At 44.9% G+C, this 21,611-nt stretch overlaps 2 protein-coding genes across 2 annotated transcripts; one reads left to right on the top strand and one right to left on the bottom strand.

The window, feature by feature from the left end:
- Nucleotides 1-860: 860 nt before the first annotated feature.
- Nucleotides 861-3,185, bottom strand: med10 (mediator complex subunit 10). Its single transcript, XM_063185665.1, has 4 exons — nt 2,886-3,185; nt 2,292-2,375; nt 1,765-1,867; nt 861-1,413 (listed from the first exon to the last, which is right to left on the bottom strand). Exons 1-4 carry the CDS (start codon nt 3,005-3,007, stop codon nt 1,318-1,320), a joined length of 405 nt encoding a protein of 134 aa, XP_063041735.1. The 5' UTR covers nt 3,008-3,185; the 3' UTR covers nt 861-1,317.
- A 542-nt stretch (nt 3,186-3,727) lies between these two features.
- Nucleotides 3,728-17,219, top strand: ube2ql1 (ubiquitin-conjugating enzyme E2Q family-like 1). Its single transcript, XM_063184859.1, has 3 exons — nt 3,728-4,000; nt 4,354-5,229; nt 16,841-17,219. The coding sequence occupies exons 2-3, from the start codon at nt 4,522-4,524 to the stop codon at nt 16,970-16,972; spliced, it is 840 nt and encodes a 279-aa protein (XP_063040929.1). The 5' UTR covers nt 3,728-4,000; nt 4,354-4,521; the 3' UTR covers nt 16,973-17,219.
- The last annotated feature ends 4,392 nt before the right edge of the window (nt 17,220-21,611 follow it).

Below are 21,611 nucleotides of genomic sequence, written 5' to 3'. Positions count from 1 at the left end.
ACTACCCAAGTTGCTAACTGGCTAACAACTAGGCCTACACTTCTGAGAAATGCACCCCAAAATAGAGGAAAAACACATTTATGTCTTAGCCCCTTTAATTCCTCACTCATTTTGTGTATCCGTTAGATGGGTAAAATTGATATATAAGAAATAGGAGCACTGAACTTCCGAGGTACACCGTAACTTTGGGTGCTAGTAAAATAAATGTTTACTTAGGGTAGAAAGAAACCGTATTCTCGATGCTTAAAGTCATCGATTTATTTATACATTGATGATGGCTAGAGGGCCAAATGAGTTTAAACATCAATAATGAAGTTTCTCTCTTCCCCAAGTACAATAGAAATGTACTTTGATGAATAAATCACTGACCATTTAAAAGGGCTCGTCAAACACCCTTTTGAACTACTCAAAGTCCCCGAACTTGCATGAAAAATACAGATGTAGCCTAACGAGTTTTCTCAGCATACAAATGTGGATTACCTAGTCCTTGAACCATCCAATTGGAAAATCAAGAAATAAATCTTAGACTTGATCTGAAAACAAGCAAGAATTTGGAGTGCTTCAAGGTCTTCGTCTTTTTTCCTTGGTGTAGTGTAGGGACTCTCAAACTTGTTCAAGAGTAAGACTGAGGAAATCTGAGGTACTCAAGGTTGCAATTTTCATGCTATTTATTGGGCTAAAATGCCCACGCGTTTTGGCCCTTCTACATCTTCTCCCTGAAGAAGGTATGGGCCTTGACACGTATACATTGTTGCAAATTGCATACTGTAGTAGAAAAATTGCAACCTTGAGTTTCTCAGATTTCCTCTACCTCATACTTAACTTTAGTCTGTTGTCTATCACACAGCAATCAATAAATGCATGTTTGATAAGGGTCTTTTAATGAAAAGTAACAAAACCACATATCAACATACAGCAAAAGCAACAACAGAAGTGGTGCAAAACTATATTATTTTCTGCATTGATTGGAGATCAAACTGCAAGGACAAATTCACACCTCCCCCTGAATACTGAGCAGCAGAAATAGAAAAGGTTGGAAAATTATTACAAAAATCGAAAGGTTTCATGGTGCTTTGTGTCTTTTACAAAAAAACTTCATTTGCTTATACACATTTATACAGTTTGGCTTGACGACAACAACAGCCCAGTTTTGCAATTGCGCAAAACCAATCAAATCCAATCAAATTGATGGCAGTGCACATGCCCACTGAAATATTTCAATGCGTTCAGGTTAGATGAGTCATGTGTGCTGCATGAATTTGATTGGACCTCATCAGATTGGCACAATCACGGCCGCAGCCAATAGACACTTGTGCACTATGATGGTGGATCGTCTCCATGGATCGCCTTGTACTTGACCATTTCTTCTGGGAAAACCTTACCCAGCTCCGAGATAAGCAAACTTTTAAATTTCTGTAGGAATGGAAAAAATATCTTTAAATTAGTCATATGAAGAGAAACAGCAATAATACTGAATTTACAAATGCACTACAGCACTATTACAAGACCTACAGATGAAAACACAATGAAGAAATGACCCATATCAGCCATCTTAAAGGTTATTGGGCAGTTTAGTTAACCAATTGCATCTGAACGCTTGGATGTATTTACAGGGACACAAGGTGCCTGGACACAACAAAGGTCACTCCAAAAGTCACTCACTAATGACATGCATTTGCTGTAGCATTGTTTTGATTGCTTCTGCTTTTTTGTCAAGGCAGTCTCTTTGACAGAACTATAATAAAAACAGAAAAAGAAACTTGCCGTCAATGTGTCAATCTTCCCTTTGACCTGTTCATTCTTGGCAAGGGCTCTCTCCAAACACTCCTTTGTGTAAAGCTGAGGGTTCCGTCCCTGGTCGATATATCTGACGTAAAAAGGATTACAAGACACACACTTAACATTCCACTTGTTGGAGTGCATACATTCATAACAGTGCCTTAAACCTGGAAGGCCAGGGAGGATAGTCAACAACTAATATAAGCTGTATGGAAAACAATACTGTATTACAGCTACTAGACATTGGCCTACCCAAGAGTTCTCTAAAGGGGCAACTGATTTAACTGAATGTAGCGCACAGATACAAAGGCAGCAAGGACTTGAGACATAAACTATGTTATTTATTGCTTAAAAAAAACGCTTACTACTGGTACTCTAAGATTTGAGTGAAGTGAGTGTCAACCCAACCATTTGAGGTTATATTATTAACCCTGCCGGCAGTGGGACTTCATTCTACTATTCAAGTGTCAGGGAGGTTTTGTTTTGATGCATGTGATGCAGAAATTACTTACTCAAACGCTTCTAAGGGCACGTGGATGTCATGGAGTTGTGTTCGGCATTTCTCAATGTCTTGCAATCCAGTGATCATGAAGTTCCTGTTGAGATGAAGGACGTTGTTTAGAGTGGTATGCACGTGCACTCATGTCGTCTGTTTTATTTGTATTCATACGGGCATGCATGGCATTCATGTCTGCCAACATGACGTCCAGAAAATAGGGCAAGTTAGCTGGGTACCTGACAGGACAATGTTATTAGCCTACGTTGCTATACAGCTAAAATGAAAGATCAACGTGACATAGACATTCACCCTCTTCACAGCTGACACACAGCAAAGAGTTAAAGGATAGTAGCCTACCAAAGTGACACTGCACAAATCCAAGAACAATGCTAGCTTGCTATATAAATGACTTGATCTACGTAGCATAGCCAAGCTAAGTTAGCATACCCAGGCTAAGCATATAAGGGTTAATTATGCGCTCTCCTGTGAAAGGTATGACTTCATTGTTGTTTCCACCAGCAGTTAAACAAGGCCCTTATATTCCGGTTGCACTTTCAGTGAGTAAATAACTTCGAATTAGTGATAATATGGAAAGACCACTACTTACAGCTTCTGATTCAGTCCCGTTTGACTGCTTGGTTGAAAGTCACTAACGATGATCCCCAGCTGACGAATATTTTCGATGAATTTTTCCAGATGTTCCTCTAGGTTATCAAATTTTTCAGCCATGATTGCTCGATTAAATCGTTAAATTGTCGATGATTATGTACATATAAAGAAAATATATAAACAAAAGGCTTCTAGTGCGTCTTCATCCTGATCATACCACAGCATCGATTTCCGGCAGTGACTTAGCCAATCAGCAAAGCATAGGCGCCGTCTCTATGGGAACAGCCAACTGGATTGTACCGCAAATGGACACTGACTGCTGTGAAATAGTGTGTGTGTGTGTGTGTGTGTGTGTGTGTGTGTGTGTGTGTGTGTGTGTGTGTGTGTGTGTGTGTGTGTGTGTGTGTGTGTGTGTGTGTGTGTGTGTGTGTGTGTGTGTGTGTGTGTGTGCATGCTGCAGTAGACTACAGTAAGACATAGTCAATGTTTGAGAGAAAATGAAGACCAAAGGGCAAAGGCCATTTTTGGCGTTGTACATCAGCGTAAGTGAGTTATCTTGACGTGGGATATTTTTGTCTTGCATTGTTAAACAATGGCAAGAATGTCAATAATAGGCTATTCTGTTTAAAACCTTGATACATATATTCATTTTTCCGCAATAGCTCGTGGCCTTCCAAACATAACCCGCGGTGGGATGTAAAATAGAGAAAGGGGGGTTGAAAACGTCATTAACTAAATCCCCATACGACAGCTGATGCATCGGAAGCCCAACCCTCTTCTATCCTCACAGCTCGTGCGCGGTGCGCGGGACTTGATTATCCATTCCGTCCAGGTACAGCGAAAGCCAGCCAGTGTCCTCGGAGCGAACCAGCTATTCCAGTGTGTGTGTATGTGTGTGCTTTCGCGGAGGATTAGACTAGCGGATTGGTTCGTTCCCTACCAACATTAGCGCTAGTGTTGCCGCAGCTGCGGTTACATCAAAGGCTTCGTCTCAGATAGACCACCAGACATAGCGGAACTCAGGATTAAGAAGCATCTGCAACCCTCGTCTTGAGAGTCGCTGTCCGTTGTGAAGAGAAAAACGGAGCAGGTGCAGTCACGTCATTTTGCAGGGTAAGCTGAGTGTTTGTGCGTTATTAAAATGAAAATGATGTAATCGTACAGGGCACGGAGTCGGGATCTGTGTGGGGTTTGACGTTTGGTTAACCCATTTGTTCAGAAGCCCTCCGTGTGCTAGCACTATGTGGCGCGGCATCCGCAGCCCCTAGCTTCGCTGCAGTCAATAAACATTCCACATGTCAAAATTGCAGCAGCCGTGTGCATGATAGGTTGTTCATTTTGGGCTAGATGTAGCTACACGGGTCCGCCACAAAAACGACGTGTATAGTAGGCTATGTGGTATGACCTGAATGGAAAATACTGTATCCATTATCTGATGAATTATGCAATGGCTCTTGTGTTTTCAGTTTGAATTCGCTGGAACGATGCATTGAGGACAGGCTTCATGCAATCGCTCAGTGGTCATCTTCCGAGGCTGCAGTGAACCGAGGTTCGCCTGCTTTCGTCGACGTCGACGTTGCACGCGTTTGGAGCAACTATTTCTGGGGGACTGTGAATATCTAGCTCTAGAAACAATGGCAACCCTTCTGCGTAAAATTGGACTTATTCGTCTGCACGACCGAGACACGGAGGACCCGAAGCATCACCAGGGTTCGTTGAAAGGGACTAAAGGGAACCAGAAGAACAACACCAAGCACTGTAACAACAACACCAGCAATGAAACGAACAACATCCTTAGCACCCCCGAAATTAAAGCGAAGAAATTCGATCACTCCGTTAAGGACAAGCCCTTGCCCGGTTCTACAAAGGACAAACAGGGGGGCAAGGACACGAAAGAGAAGCAGCAAAGTAGCAAGTCGAGTAGTAGTTCGATACCCCCGCTGGCGCCCCACAGACAACACTGCACCCAGGTCCGGACGCGGAGGTTGATGAAGGAGCTGCAAGAGATCCGGCGGCTGGGTGACAACTTTATAACCGTGGAGCTGCTGGATGATAACCTCTTTGAGTGGAATGTGAAGCTGCACCAGGTGGACAAGGACTCGGCGCTCTGGCAGGACATGAAGGAGACGAACACTGAGTTCATCCTGCTGAATGTCACTTTCCCCGACAATTTCCCCTTCTCGCCGCCGTTCATGCGAGTGCTCACCCCGCGCTTGGAGAACGGGTACGTCCTCGACGGTGGAGCTATTTGCATGGAGTTGTTAACCCCTCGCGGCTGGTCCAGCGCCTACACGGTGGAGGCCGTTATGAGGCAGTTCGCCGCGAGCCTTGTGAAAGGACAGGTGAGGAATTTTATTAGTTTAACTTTCTGTTGTTTCCCCTTGTTAATTTGTTTAGGTCATGTCTCGCATTGACATTTTGGAATACAAAAATGCCCCCCTCCCCTGTATCCTTTTTTCCATATCTTGGGCTGTCAAATCCGACACCATGTAATGTCTCTACGTACTGGTAATGGTTAAATACAACCCTCTCCATCACTGGACACTGCTGCCCGTTCCCTCGGTAGCTTCATCGATTCGTGCGAGCAGTAATTGACCCCTACTCTCGGACATTTCCAGTGCCGAATTCAAACAAATGAGATTTCTGAGTTGGACGTGCAGTGCACGTCAACCCAGTGAGTCATGTCTGTCCTATCAGTCAAGGAGATCTAGCCTCCTGCCAAGGTAGTGTCCTTTTGGAACTGTCAAGGACACAGGCTGCCAGGACATTTGGGGAAAACGTCCGTGCGCAGTGATGAGATAAAGAGCTTTGTTGTTGTTGTTGTGGTTGGCTGACTGTCATTGTCCTAAGGAATGGGAGTGAGACAGAAGCATTTTGACATAGCTGTAATTTTGCTTAAAGGGATGTTGTCTACTACGCCCTCTGCTTTGTTTTGGATATGTGGTGTTCTTTCTGTTCTTGTTTGTCTTTGAAATCACTGACCTGCAGGGGATGTGTATGATAGACTATTCCCCCCTGGAGCAAAGGTTAAGTATTGGATTGTTTTGAAAAGACGAGCATAAAAGGTTCAAAAAAGATGCTGCTAACAGCATTGACTCTGTATTCTTTGGGGATCTTCGGATCTTTGTGGGCAATTCTTCTGTGATGACTATCTTAAAAACCCTTGAGCAGCAATATGTACCAAGGAAAGTTTAATATCAGGCAGATTCGAATGCAGGGGGTGCAGTCTCAAGTGGCTGAAACGGTGGTAATTAAATTGATTTGTTGCCACACACACACACACACACACACACACACACACACACACACACACACACACACACACACACACACACACACACACACACACACACACAGAGAGAGAGACAGGGGTCTACAGATCTTGAGATAATGATCTCCTTTGTGTTTGAAGGAAGGAAAATAAATAAAGAAATGAATAGCTCAGTGTCATACGCTTTTTGAGATACTTAATTTACCCACTTGAAAGACAGTGCAGCTCTTTGACTGCCCCCGGGCCATATCCTGCAGAGCTTCCCCACTGGCTTTTGTTGACTATGGGAATCGCTCTGTTTGACTAAATTACCGTACCTTCTTTAAGTGAAAGAAAAGAAAAGAAAGCCCCTGCCAGGTTAATTGTCCTGTGAAGGATCGGGCCTATTGTGCAACAATTTGAGGTGTACATTATCAAACGTTTGTGTCAGCTGCTCATCTAACTGTCCTTTTCCTTTTTTCCAGGAATATCCTGTGTGTTATTACATGTTTATGCACATCCTTATTCATGGATCATCAGAAACACTGTGGGTTCAAATGGTTAGAGACAGAGAGAGATTTAGACAGAGTTGAAATTGCTTTTTTTTCATCACTATAATATGATGAACTCACAACAGCTGTGGGGATTTTTTGTGTCAAATCTCTGCCTCTGCTAGCTTGAAGTAGGCAAGGGAAATGTCACACATTTGACATTTAAATAAGTGAAAGTCAAGTGTACTTTGTTCTCAAAAATCCATGTAACAGATGCCAGCACAGAAGATTGAAATTGTGTTTGATCAGACACCAATGTGCAGTTAAAGCAAACATTTTGATAAAGACATTGACAATAATTTCAATCTCTCATCTCTCTCTCTCTCTCTCCTCACTCACTCACTCACTCACTCACTCACTCACTGACACACACACACACACACACACACACACACACACACACACACACACACACACACACACACACTTTGATTTTTTTTCTCTCAAATAAACCCAGAGAGGAACTGTGCAGTCTTTAAGTCCTAATAATAGTGCAAAGCTATGATGCGTTTTACCCTATGTATGTATTGTGACTGTAGTCGTGAAACACACAGGTCATGTGAGTAGTAGATCTTCGATTTACACTTACAGGTGGTTGCAGCCGCACAGTAAGAAACCAGTGTTAATTCAATACTTACAGAGTTGATTTAACATCCTCTGGAGTGTAGTTGGCCCCAGAGTACTCTCACAGTGTACTGCATTTAACACTGCATTTGTTTACTATGTAGCATCTAAAAGTGAACACCGTCTCATCAAAATGTCAGCTTTGTCAATAGTCCCAGGCTGATACTGTGACATGAAATATGTATTTCTGGATCACAATGACTGCTCGTGTTTGACAACATCAGTACACTGGGAGCCGACCACAGTATAACTTGATCACCGTCAGAGAGTGGAGTCGGGCCTGGAAAAAAAAGAAGCCACATATTGCTGACGTGGCGCAAACACAAATTAAGATGATACTGCACATTGTTCATTGTTTACGTTGGGCTTTTTTTTATACAGATGCATTTTGATCCCCCTACACGTACACACACACAACACACACACACACACACACACACACACACACACACACACACACACACCACTTTAAACCAATATGGGAGTGAATTACTGATGATGTTAGTTGCCTGGCACCGCTGCAAGATTGTGTACTCCAGCTCCCCTTCCCCCATCTAGCCAATGTCTTTTCTTGCAGTTTAGTTTTGTTGTATGGTAGCTGTACTGTACATTCAGCCATTTCGCTTTGCCAAGGACAATTGTATCTGGTTTGTCCTAGCAGAGTGCTATTGCTCTCTCTCTCTTTCTCTTTCTCTTTCTCTCTCTCTCTCTCTCTCTCTCTCTCTCTCTCTCTCTCTCTCTCTCTCTCTCTCTCTTTCTCTCTCTCTCTCTCTCCCTCCATTTCTCCATCTCTCAGCTCCCGATATGGTATTGCATTTTCTCTGTAGTCTCTGGCAGCACCACCATAGCTACACCCCCCCCCCCCCTGCAAAGGCCAGTTGCATATGGAGGAACATTAATTCTTGTCTGTTTTCTCTGGCATGGTATCACACTTAGATACCTTGCTATGCTAGCCTACCACCTCCATGCCTTGTGTTGCTGTTCAGTAGTTGTAGTACTAAGTGTACACGCAGGCATTTTGCTTTGCCAAGACCCAGCTAGTTTGTTCTACCAGAGCGGTGGTAGAGGGACAGGGTTTGGTTTGCCAAGGCGAAGGGCCGCTGACCACTTTGGCCGACCACAGGACAAAAGTCATCCGAAGTCACCCACTCAATACACACAATGTAATGAGGACCCAATTCTGGGCCCCTTTTCTCCCCGGGCCCAGAACCACTGACCCCTTTCAATTCAACACTGAGAGAGTTGATTTATCATCTTTTAGTGTATTTGGTCGCTAAGTTTTGAACTAACACTGTATTTTAGGTAGCACTTTATTTTATTGGTTCACTATTACAGTGGATCTACCACATTAGGTACAGTGTAATAACCAGTGTAACAATATTTAATACCATGTAATACCAGTGTAACACCATGTACCAGTTCTGTACTTACATCTAGGGTTAGGGTTAGAGTTAGTTAGACTTGGTACATGGTATAACACTGGTATTACATGGTATTAAACATTGTTACACTAGTTATTACACTGCATCTAATGTGGTAGATTCACTGTAATAGTGAACCATTACAATGGTGTTACCAAGTCGGTTTTATTGTCAATTTCTTTACATGCACTGGTCATACAAAGAATTCAAATTACGTTTCTTACTTTCCCATGCAGACATGGACATTTGTAGCTAATGTAGTTAATCCTACCAGAGTTGAGGTAGTGGTGGTAGTGGAGGCGGTGTGTGTGTGGTGAAGGGGGGTAGTGGTGGTGGTGTGGGGTGTTCTGTAATGGTGGCACGGACACCATGCCAACCTCCCGACTGACTTGGGATCAGATGGACGGTGCGGTGGTGGAATGCCATCACTGATGGCTCATCCCCCACTCCCTCCCTCCCTCCCTCCATCCCCCACTCCCTCCCTCCCTCCCTGCCTCCCTCCCTGGATGGCACATGCCTGGTTATGTAATGGCTCGGTGCTGAGTGTGCTGTAGTGTGCTGTGCTGCTGAGTGTCGTGTCGTCGGGCTCTCTCCCCTCCCATCATGCACTGGGTTCTTCTGGATAGGGCCGCCGCCAGCGCTGGGTGAACTTTTCATTCACAGGGATGGGATGGATGGATTTTTTTTTCTTCTTTTACAAGTTAGCCCCCCATCACGTGAGCGTGACGGCTATGACTGTGGCCTGTTTCACACGCGTGTGATGGAACACATGTACGTACGTACCTTAGTACAGACAAGTGTATGCATACGTGCACACACACACACACACACACACACACACACATACACACACACACACATTCCCCAGACACCCAGAATAGCCCAGTGCTGTGCCGTGTGCATCGAACAGAACAGGGCTCCGGTGCCAGTGCCTGCTGCCTGCTGCCTAATGTGGAATAAGTCCTTTGGAAATGTACTGAGCCTGGCTGGCTGGCGTAATGCCACAGCCAACCTCATTTGTTCCATCAGCAACCTCCGCCAACCCCCATCACCCCATCTCGCACGCCTCCACCACCTCCACTTCTCCTCCTCCACTTCTTCTATCACCCCATCCTCCACTGCTCCAACCCCTCCACTTCTCCTCCTCCACTTCGTCCATCATCCCATTCTGCACTCCTCCTCCTCCTCTTCCACTTCTCCTCCTCCACTTCTTCTATCACCCCATCCTCCAACCCCTCCACGTCTCCCATCATCCCATTCTGCACTCCTCCTCCTCCTCCTCCTCCTCCTCTTCCACTTCTGCTTCTCTCCATCTATCCTCCGAACCTGTACTCCTCCACCTCTTCCTCCTCCTCCTCTTCTTTTTATAGCCTCTTCCAGTAGGGTTAGTAGCTGTTCTCTGAACCATAAAGACCCCCCTCTCCACCAGGGAACCTAGAAACATAATATCTACTAATTAAAAGCTCCATTTGGCTCTTTTTAATCCTGAAATCACAGGCTTTCCCGCGTGTGTGTGTGTGTGTGTGTGTGTGTGTGTGTGAGAGCAGTGGTGGTGTGGTGGCAGTCGCTCTGCCCTCCTCTCCTCTCGAGTGAGTGAGCGCACTAGGTTACTTCCGGGCCATTACACTGCAGTCCGGGCTTTGCCTCCCCTCCTCTCTTCCCTCTTCTCCTCTCTTCCCTCTTCTCTTCTCCTCTCTTCCCTCTTCTCTTCTCCTCTCTTTCCTCTTCTCTTCCCTCTTCTCTTCTCCTCTCTTCCCTCTTCTCCTCTCTTCCCTCTTCTCTTCTCCTCTCTTCCCTCTTCTCTTCTCCTCTCTTCCCTCTTCTCCTCTCTTCCCTCTTCTCTTCTCCGCTCTTCCCCCTTCTCTTCTCCTCTCTTCCCTCTTGTCTTGTCTTCTCCTCTCTTTTCCTCTCTTCCCTCTTCTCTTCTCCTCTCTTCCCTATTCTCCTCTCTTCCCTCTTCTCTTCTCTTCTCTTCTCCTCTCTTCCCTCTTCTCTTCCCTCTTCTCTTCTCTTCTCCTCTCTTCTCCTCTCTTCCCTCTTCTCTTCTCTTCTCTTCTCTTTTCCCCGTACCCTCTTCTCCCTTTTCCTCTCTCATCTCATTCTCTCCCCCTCCTCGTGAGCAGCGGGCACTCACGGGGGCTACTTCTATCGTTTTTTTGCTTATTTTTTTCTGTTCTTTCTCATCCTCAATTTGTCTTGCTTACGCATATTCGCTCACTCACTCGTTTGCTAACTGTCACTCTCGCTCTGTATTTCTCCCCTCCCCTTTTTATGTTTTCCTATCTCTATCTTTCTCTCTCTCTCTCCCCTTCTCTCCCTGATTGACCACTTGAAGCCACCAAGGCCAGTTCACTGCTCGGTCCCTCTCTCTCTCTCTTTCTCTCTCTCTCTCTCTCTCTCTCTCTCTCTCTCTCTCTCTCTCTCTCTCTCTCTCACTCACACACACACAAACACACAAAGGCTTCTCACAATGTCCTCAGGCTTTCAAATTTCCCCAGCGTGTGGCCAATTGTTCCGCCGAAATCGCTGTGTTTGGAACAATTTGTTGTTCATGATGGGTTGAGGCTGCTGCTGCTGCTGCTGCTGCTGCTTCTCTGTTGTGGAGGGGACTGGCATGGTCCTGACCTGCACACACCCCCCTCCCTCCCTCCTACCACCAACAGCAGAGGCACACTCAGTGTTGCCCGATGTGTCTGATCAAATCCCGCCCAAAAGGTTCTCAAAAAACGTCAAATTGCGCTAAATTCCGCCCAATTTTAACAAATTGCATTGATTTCTATGGGCATTAAAAAAAACGGCAAATGGCCAATTTTTCCCGTTTTTCCCCGCAGACGGCCATCCCAAGTAGCCCAATTGGGCGGGTAACTACCCAATCTGGCAACACTGGGCACACTAACTAGAAAGCAAATGTCCCGCCAGATATTCCCTCTGCCTGGGCTCCTAACACAGGAGTCAAGTCAAGTGTACTTTATTATCAAAAATCTATGTAACATGGGTTAGTGCAGAAGATTGAAATTGTGTTTGACCAGTCTCCAATGTGCAATTAAACTAAACATTTAAATAAGATATTAACAGTAATAACACACACACACACACACACACACACAGTGCAGTAGCAGGAGACAGCAGGAGACTTCACTAAACTAAATTGTCCATCAACTTGGCTGAAGGCACGTGGACATTAGGAATCAGCTAGCTGGCTTATTGAATAGGCTGGTAGGAAATACAGTTCGTGGCTGGGTTTAAGGGCTTCCGCACATAGGCTATGACAAAATGCTGCGCACTGCTCCGCAAAAGTTCGATTCCATTGTTTTCAATAGAACCCCGCACACTGGCGCCGATGTCCGTGGACATTCGCCGATGTCGGATAGCAATTAGAGACAAGTTCTATTTTGTCGGCGCCGCCCATTGACTATCAATGCTATGTTCTTGTGAAATTGGGTTTGGGGTTCTGAATTCTGTCGGAAGCAAAAGTGCGCCGCAGTGCAGTCGGAGCCAGTGTGCGGCCGGTTTAACACTTTCTGAGCCTGGGATGCCCGGTTCTGACCAACAGTAACATCCACAGCATCTGCATCATTCCCATCCACACAGCAATAGCTACAACCCCCCTCAGAACCACTATCTTTAGCATCATCACACCTGGAAACATCAGTATCACCATAGCTACCACCAGCATACCCACCACTACCAGGGTCAGCTGCACCATTCCCAGCATCATCATCACTACTATCCCTCCCCATCCACACCCCAATCGCCCACACCGCCATCCCTCTCTCAGCATCAGCACCACCACAACTGCTTTCAGCATCACAGCCACCACACATTACACAATGTAGTGCTTATTCACCTAGAGAGTACTCTGGGACCAAATACAATCAAGAACAGTGGCCCTAAACCTAGTAAACCCCCCTGCAACTGAGTACCTCCACCTCCTAGCATCAGCATCATGCCCAGTATCTCAGCACCCCAATCACATCAGCCCGGCCACCCTTAGCATATCCACTACCCCCAACATCAGCATCATCTCCAACATCAGCACCAAAATCAGTACCAGCATCACTAAATCAGTGTCACCGTTTACACCAATAGCATCAGTATCATGCGCAGCATCAGCACCACCAGTATCCGCCCCGCCACCCCTAGCATGTCCACTACCACTAGCAACAGAGCCATCCTCAGCATCAGCGTCAATGGCCTCCTCCCGATGTTTTGTGAACACACAAAGAGTGAGCTCTCTCCTCCATTTGCGTCACTGCTGCAACACACACACACACACACACACACACACACACACACACACACACACACACACACACACACACACACACACACACCAACAACAACACAGGAAAAGATGCCTTTTGATACTCCGCATCGCCTGACGTCCACTCAGGTGGTGGCTGGGTGGGGTTGGTGGTGGGAAGCCATTTTGAACATCCTTTTAACAAACACACAGACACACACACACACACACACACACACGCTCTCTCTCTCTCTCTCAATCTCTCTCTCTCTCTCACACACACACACACACACACACACACACACACACACACACACACACACACACACACACACACACACACACACAAACACACGTAGTGCACTATTACTTTTACACCCACCTCCAACCTCCATTCTGTCTCAAGGGCATGGGTCACATTAACAAAGGACAGCCCCATTTAGCTGATGCTGATGATAATGATGATGAAGAAAATCATGAAAATAACGGGAAAGCATCGCTCTTTGTCTGTGTGTGTGTGTGTGTCTCTCTGTGTGTGTGTGTGTGTGTGTGTGTGTGTGTGTGTGTGTGTGTGTGTGTGTGTGTGTGTGTGTGTGTGTGTGTGTGTGTGTGTGTGTGTGTGTGTGTGTGTGACGTGATTAATATGATAGGGAGTGGGACTGTTTCTAAGGCATTAATAAGTGTCCCTCATCGGTCCCTGACTGACTTACATTAATGGCCCTGCAGAAAATAGCAGAGGAAAGGAAAGGAAAGGTAGCGATAGCAATGCTGCCTTCCCTACCTAGAGTCACCTGTGTGTCACCTTGCCAGTGTTTCTGAAACGTGTCACCGAGTCCTGGGAGGCAATGCGCAGGAGAATGTTACCATATTTTGCAGACAGTGTTCATTTGCTTGTCCTTTAACAGTTTGTCATTGTAAAGTAATGGGACACATGGCGAGAGGAGGAGTCAGAGAAAAGTGTCTTGAATCTAGATCATTGTGTTTTTAGCCATGCATTGCCGGCCATCCATCTGACATCCTGTCATCTTACCTGACAGTCTGTCACTGGAGCCCATTTCAGGTCTCTATTTTGAGCAACAAAATATCCACCTAGAGAATGTGATAGGTGCCCTTGTGTGACGACTGCTGGACGGCAAAGCAAATTGTATTTTATTATGTTTTTTTTAATTTATTGTTTTATGTTTATTTATTTTTTTATGTGACAAATACACAGGCTTGTGTCCTTGTGAGTCTTTTTTCACCTTCGATTGGACACCGCCAATGCGTGGGAAGGTTATTTGATTTGGCTTCTAGCAGTCTGGTGAATAATCGTGGCTTAACCATTAATTGGATCCTCTCCGTATTGATTAAGATCATGGCTTGGATTAGGTTGCTTACACCATAGCCTTCCATTTTCCGCCCCCAGGGATTATTTCAAGATTAGTAGTGTTAAGGGATTTCCCATCGAAGGAGAGACAATTCAGTTGTGCAAAAAACACCTAATGAATTATATTCCATCATTGTTGTGGTTAAAGTCACTGCTGAGATTCCCATTCCAGATTTAATTTCTGTTTGTGGGAAAAAAAAAAACGAAACACATTTTTCCGATTTTCAATCGATGTTGTATGGAGGGCAGTGTTCAGAGATTCCCTATGTAGACTAAATTCAATGAGCTTGTCCATAACGTGGCATCACATTTTGTGATTTTAAGCCAGATCAGTGGTGATAAGAGACTCCCCATCTACACAATAATTCAGTTGTGGAAAAAGCTTAGCGAGTTATTGTTAATCAATGTGGGTTGAGGTCAATGTTCAAAGATTCCCCATCTAGCTAAAAAAAAGCTATTGTGGATAAAGACCAACACTACTTGAGCATGGCATCATATTTTGTGATCTTAACCCACATGAATGATGTTAAGAGATTCCCCATCAACATTCGCTTGTTTCATCATCAATCATCGTCAAGCATTGTGCTGTGGAGGTCGGTGTTCACAGATTAGGGAAAATGAAGTTTCAAATTAACACAAAACGACCAGCGAAGAAAATAACAAACAAAAAAAATGTGACAATGACAAAGACAATGAACACATTTTGTCATTTTCAGCCCTATTTTCAGGAAGAATGAGTCATGCTAGAGTGTCCTCTTTCCAGATGAGTCATTCTCCCGTGGTAGCCTAGCCAGGTTGGTATGCAGCTCCTGCAGCCCGCATGGAGGGACGCACTGTGGCACATGACTTGTTAAATGATCTGGGTCATTAATCAGCCTTGGACCTGAAGAACAGCTTCCCCCTCTCTCTCTCTCTCTCTCTCTCTCTCTCTGTCTCTCTCTCTGTCTCTCTCTCTCTCTCTCTCCCTCTCCATTATCAAGATAATACAACTGTTTTATTTTGTTATAGGTATTTGCACAAAGAATGTTATTGGCCAAATAGTTGAAGAAATAATTTTGCACCCGATATATAAAATGACCCGCTTGGTGGCTTTTGTTCATTTTATTGGCTGTACACTTTCTCACGCAAAGCATTTCATTCCATTTTACCATTTAAAATGGCCTCTCTCTGTTTTTGTTCCGCTTGTCGTTTGGTGTAGATGGCAGAGTATCCTTATCGTACCAGTATCGGAATCCGTTTTAATGGCCAAGTACATACAGCTTACACATTGGAATTGGAATTTCCACTCCACTCCATACAAACAGCATTTACCAAGGTCAATAGGCCTACTGTATGTCGCTGTGTGCAAACCATTCTTTTTTTCTTACCAACCAGACCGTCGGCCAACGTCATGGCGTAGAGTCGTGTGCAACGAAAGCGCTCTTTGTTTATCAAAAAAGGAGGAAAAAATCTTTGATCCAGGCACTTCAGGTGATTTGAAAAGTCCAAAACAATCTTTATTTACTGGGCTAATACATTAAAATTCACCAACGCGTATCGGCCATACAGCCTTCAGGGTGTGTGCTCTTTGTTTATGTTGCACTAGTCATGTGCCGTTGAAGGCAGCAGGCTATGCCATCAGTATCAAGACACTCAATCATTATCAGAGTTTTATTCGCCAGGCGCAAAGAATTGGTAGGTGTTGTCTCCCCTTAGCCTCCATAAGCATGTAATAGTATACAGTACATACACACAGACCTGGGGTCGATGGGATCATGTGTCACTGACTAATGGGATTGTCCTGTGGCTGTGACCCAATGGCCCCTGTCAAACGCTGACCACAGACACCACAGAAGCCATCGCACATACATTATTCTCGAAAGTGTTACGAAAGGTGGGGCCTAGTTAGTGAGACTGTATGAACACCATGAGTAGGCTACTATGTCCCACGGTTGCAGCGGCTTTGCATTGCTCAAGTTGGGCGCTAAAAGCAACCTAAACTGTTGGGTATGCTTGCATATCTACATAGCGAATCACTTTTGATTGGCCTGGATCATTAAAGGGAGCCTTGTTATTTCAGAGACGTTATTGACAATGGCACTTGGACTCCTTGGTTACATGAAATCTACATTTTAGCAATGCACTAATAATGTTTTTAGTGATGCAGTAATTTGGTCATGTTTATTTGGGTCGAAATGGTGCAAAAAAAACTATTACGTAATGGTCGCTGTAAGCTTATAGAGTGTAATGGCTTGTTTCTGTCGACTTCGTCTGTAGGCTGCATTAAAACTTAACGATGTAACATCAGACATCACTGCTTTAGCATGCAAGTTAATCCCTTGTGTTTTTTTTCTTTCTTTCTCTGTGTCTCTATCTCCCCCTCTGTTTCTATCGGTCTATCCCTTTTTTCCTCCATCTCTGTCTCTCTCCCTCTTCTCTACACCCTGCCCTCTTTATCTCTCTCTCTCTCTCTCTCTCTCTCTCTCTCTCTCTCTCTCTCTCTCTCTCTCCGTCTCCAGGGCCGCATCTGCAGGAAAGCCGGAAAGTCCAAGAAGGCCTTCAGCCGCAAGGAGGCGGAGGCCACCTTCAAGAGCCTGGTGAAGACCCATGAGAAGTACGGCTGGGTGTCCCCCCCAGTCTCCGACGGCTGAACCCCCCAGCTCCTCCCTCCCCTCACGGGTCGTGTCACGGGGGAGAGGTGGTCTGGCCAACTTAGTCACGTGGCTGTATCTGTCCTTTTCCCTTCTTCTTCTTCTACTTCTACTACTACTTGTTCTTTTTCTTCTTCTTCTTCTTCATCATCATCATCCTCTCTTCCTTCCTGAAGTTTTCCACTTTCCTCCTCCTCCTCCTTCCTCTTCTTCTACTACTACTACTACATGTTCTTCTAACACTGTCATTTGTCTTTTTTCCCCCCACTCTCACCATCATACGTCATGGAAAACAAGTATGGGAGAAAAAAAAACGAAACAACGCTACTGGCTACTGACTAATGCCGTACCATACTGTATCATAGTGTACTGTACCAGCGCCACGTTGTAGAGTGCTTAACACACGCAAAACACACACACACACACTCACACACACACACACACACACACACACACACACACACACACACACACACACACACGTAGAAGTCTTCATCCTCCTGTCTTGACCCTTCATCCACAAAGCCACAGTTGGACTAAATATACTCCAGGGACTCTCCAAGCTCTCCATCTTTCACGGACAGCAACAGTGTGTTTGTGCGGGGGCGGGGGGGATGTCGGTTGGGATGTAACCCTGCCTGTTACCCCCCCTCTCGCTCTCCATCTCTCATGGACAACAAGGACATGGTGTGTTTTGGGGGTGGAGGGGGTGTCGGTGGGGATGTAACCCCTCCTGTTACCCACTCTCGCTCGCTCCCCATACAACAAGAACACGGTGTGTTTGGGGGTGGGGGGGGCGTCGTCGGTAATGTGAGGCACGTCAAGTCAAGGGTGGAGGACGAGGTGTAGCTGACCGGCCATATGATGTGGACGGAGATGTTGCCTCTTGTCAGTCGATGTCAGCTGCCCCCTTTCACAGTCCAGACACCACTCCTGCCTCCTCCTCCCAACCACCAACCAACCAACAGCAACACCAGCACCACCTGTCCCTCTCCACGCCTCCTCCCACCCACCCCCCAGTGTCTCCTGTCATCAGTGTATCTTTCACATCCGATACGACACTGCACCGCGCCACCTCCCCCAGGGCTCGCTCTCTCTCTCTCTCTCTCTCTCTCTCTCTCTCTCTCTCTCTCTCTCTCTCCCCACGAGCTGATGAACACACAGCCGGCTCCCGGTTGACGTCAGACTTTTCTCTGCCCATCTACATGCTAATGACGTTGTTAAATATTTAATAATAGACGGGGCAGTGCAGCAGCATGGTACATCTAAGGCTCCCTTCATCCTCCTCACTCTCCACCTCTCTCTCTCTCTGTCTTTGTTCTCTATCTCTTTCCCCCACTTTCATACCCCCCCCCGTTCTTCTTTGGCTGTGCTGCAAATTCACAGTTTAAAATGCAACATGACGATTGTACTCAATGTGGAGCTGTGCTCTATTCTCTCTCTCGTTCTCTCTTTTTCTCTCTGTGTCTTTTATTCTTTCAAGGTACTCTCTCTCTCTTTCTTCCTCTCTTTCTCTCTCTCTTTTCTGTCTCTACTGCGTGCGTGTGGTTAAATTTAGACATCACTGTGTTGCGTAGCTGGTCATTGACTTCTAATGGAGTAAAAAAAAAAAAAAAAATCCCATGCATATGCAGAGGTTCTTTCAAGAGAGGGAAAAAAAACACAAAAATGGCTACTACTACTACTACAGAGTGAAGAACTACTACTGTACGGTCTCTATTTGTTTATATCATTTTGTTTTTTCTTTTTAATTTAATAATATATATGTGTTTGGAGGAGACCAAAAGCCTATAATTCTGATGGTTTAAAGTCAGCAGATGGCCGTGCTTACGAATGTCAGAGCCTCAGATGGATTTTATGTCAAGTGTTTGTCATGTCATTGTCTGTCTGTGTGTGTGTGTGTGTGTGTCTTTGTGTGTGTTGTACACTGGCAAGCTTCACAGCGGAAGGCATCAGAAACAGGCGATATTTAGTCAGGCTTGGGAATAGGAGACGTGTCTTAGTCCTTACCCTTACCCTATTGCTTGTCTCCCTCACACCCTGGGAGCACAACACTATTGTTTGATGGTGTCTCATGTCCGTGGCTTTTTGTTTTGTTTTCATTCGATGGAATTGTCACTGGCCTGGGAGGAAAAAAAAGATTGTCTCTCTGTGATTGGACTTTGCCTGACCGATGCTGTGACTCTGGCAGAGACGGGGCATTATGAAGTGCCGTCCTTGGTCGTAAATGCCTCTTGGTGACAGCCAACTGGAACGCTCTTTCTTTCAGACCCAGTCCTATCATTGCCTCTGAGCATATTGCTTTGATTAATAATATCGATTCATAATATATCTCAGCCAGCCTGGCCTCTTTGGATGCTCCTCTTTGAGCTGTTTGTTTGGCACTGTTTGGTGTCTTGAAACTACACCAAACGACTGCTGTTGTGTTGACAATGTGCTGTGAAAGAGTAAAACTAAAAGGCATCGACGTCTGATCAAATTGCTGATGTCTGCCTGTGTGGTCTCCACCCATGGCAGGATGCGTTGCCAGGCTCTGTGATTTGTGGCATTTTTTTAGGCAGCAGATGTGACGGTGCGTGGGGTTAGGGAGTGTCCGAGCGCTAGGCTCCGGCTTTGCCATGTGCAAATGACCCAGACACAGTAGGGACGACCTGTTCCCAAGCATGAACATTACAGACCATGTAGGACAGACAGACGCACACCCAGAAAGAGAACATTGTGGTCTCTTTGTCAGTTCGTGACATTACGGAGAGACTTGGGCCTCCCTTAGGTGGAGGTAAACCCATAAACAAGTGAAGGATAAGATTGTCCAGCTGGCTTAAGGTTGTGGCCAGTTACCTGGATTGTTCGTGTTAAAAATGTTATTCACTTGATTAATGTGTATCTTCTACAAGCTTCAGAATTTTAATCTGTGAGGCTCAGTAACAGGAGTGCATTCTGTCATCCCAGAATATATATTTCACATTGATAACTCCTTCGAACGCACACTATGTGTTGTATACATGCCTCTTGTTGATGTAAAGTATTTATTATTAATGTCTGAACACTGGAACGCACTGTATAGGATGTGGTGGTTGAGGTAGCAGGGACCAGGGACAAATGTGCTGACAAGACGAAGATGCCGTTGAGACCCAAGCAGAGTCTGGTACTGGAAGACTGAAATCTCTTCCACAAACCTCATGGTGTGACTAACCCTCAAACACTGTAACTAAATATTGTGAGGAGACATTCATGTCGTCCTCGTTTCATGCTTGCCCCTCTCTATGCAACAGACCGCCTCAAAGCAAACTGGATTGGTGAATGGGGGATGTGAAACAGCATATGGATATCTGTCAAAAACCAACAAGAGGCCTAGACGCTTGAGAAGATCTATCCCCAACCCCCCATTCTAACAGCTTGGCGTAGGTTAGGACTGGGGTCTTGCAGATTATTTCTCCTTGCCAAGCTTTTAACCAGCTTTTGGCTGTGCATCTTCGTCCTCCCCAAAAGCAGTGAAGTAGAACAAAACCATTTGATCTGTTTCGCAAGCTGTGTGAAATCAAGGCGGGGAGGGATTTGCTGTTCTTAACATGTGCGTCACATCCATGTTTTTACACCTCGTCTCTTCACCAAAACACATAAATAACATTCCCCTCCTGTGCCGTGCCGTGCTGTGCTGTACTATGTCTGGCTCAACCTTGTGTGATGACATTTTGTATCACAGCACTTGCTGCCGTTTCTTTTTTTTTCATTCCGTAATGTCAATTATGTAACAAGCATTGGGGAAGGCTCTGTAGGCCTACCGGTCATACAGTACGTACGTACATGGACATGGATACGTCAGAACAAAAAAGAAAAAAAATGCTTTTGATCTTCTCCAACGTTCTGTTTTCTTTGGGCAGTCACTGAAAAAAAGTGGTCCTGTTTTCTCATGAACGTAGCAAGAGAGCTCTGTGAAAAAGTGGCTAAGTATACTAAGTCAAAATATCTCAAAAATTGGGTGTTTGCCAGTTTAAGAGCATAATTTTGTGATATAGTTTAGATTGGTAGTTAACATGAACTAACTAACTGAGTTTATTGTCCAAAACAAAACAAGTGAAATGATTCTGTTGTATTATATCTGCATGTGGTCTGTGATAGTTAGCTAGCTATGTTTTTTTTTTTGTTCCTTTTTTTCTAGAAAAGCGAGAAAATCTCAAAAAACAACTGAATGTCTTTTTTGTTTTCTTATCGTTTCTTTTATTTTTCAAGTTCTCATGTCTCAAGATTTTTTTTTTTAAATGTCCGAACAATGTCAAATTGTGTTCTATGAATGTGTTTAATTTATTTGTGGTTTGCCAAACTGAAGATTTTTGAAGCATGTTGCAGGTATTGTCACAGATTAAAAAGATAAACGAGAAAAAAAAACTCATTAAGAATGATATGTACCTGAATCAAGTGGAGTCGTGTGTGTAGCTGTCTCTGGCTCCGTGGGCTGATGGGAATTAAAACTACAAGACTTGAGCGTAGTCCATCGCGCTACGCTAGCAACACTGCAGGTCATAGCCGGAGCAAAACCAAACAGGAATGTGCAATAAAAGTTGTAGGCTTACTCTATCCTACTGAACACAAGTCGTTTTGTTTTTATTTCTTCTTAAACCTTATGTTGTATACATGCTTT

Source organism: Engraulis encrasicolus, chromosome 20 (genome assembly GCF_034702125.1).
Source record: "Engraulis encrasicolus isolate BLACKSEA-1 chromosome 20, IST_EnEncr_1.0, whole genome shotgun sequence".
NCBI lineage: Eukaryota > Metazoa > Chordata > Actinopteri > Clupeiformes > Engraulidae > Engraulis > Engraulis encrasicolus.
This window is presented reverse-complemented; position numbering and strand designations above follow the sequence as displayed.

What these genes read in the sequence shown, in the direction of transcription:
- med10 (XM_063185665.1), bottom strand. Translation starts at nt 3,007, where the DNA reads ATGGCTGAAAAATTTGATAACCTAGAGGAACATCTGGAAAAATTCATC. An exon ending in GTGCCCTTAGAAGCGTTTGA is followed by an intron (nt 1,868 to 2,291) that starts GTAAGTAATTTC and finishes TTTTTACGTCAG; the next exon opens with ATATATCGACCAGGGACGGA. An exon ending in GGAAGATTGACACATTGACG is followed by an intron (nt 1,414 to 1,764) that starts GCAAGTTTCTTT and finishes CCATTCCTACAG; the next exon opens with AAATTTAAAAGTTTGCTTAT.
- ube2ql1 (XM_063184859.1), top strand. Translation starts at nt 4,522, where the DNA reads ATGGCAACCCTTCTGCGTAAAATTGGACTTATTCGTCTGCACGACCGA. An exon ending in CGAGCCTTGTGAAAGGACAG is followed by an intron (nt 5,230 to 16,840) that starts GTGAGGAATTTT and finishes CTCCGTCTCCAG; the next exon opens with GGCCGCATCTGCAGGAAAGC.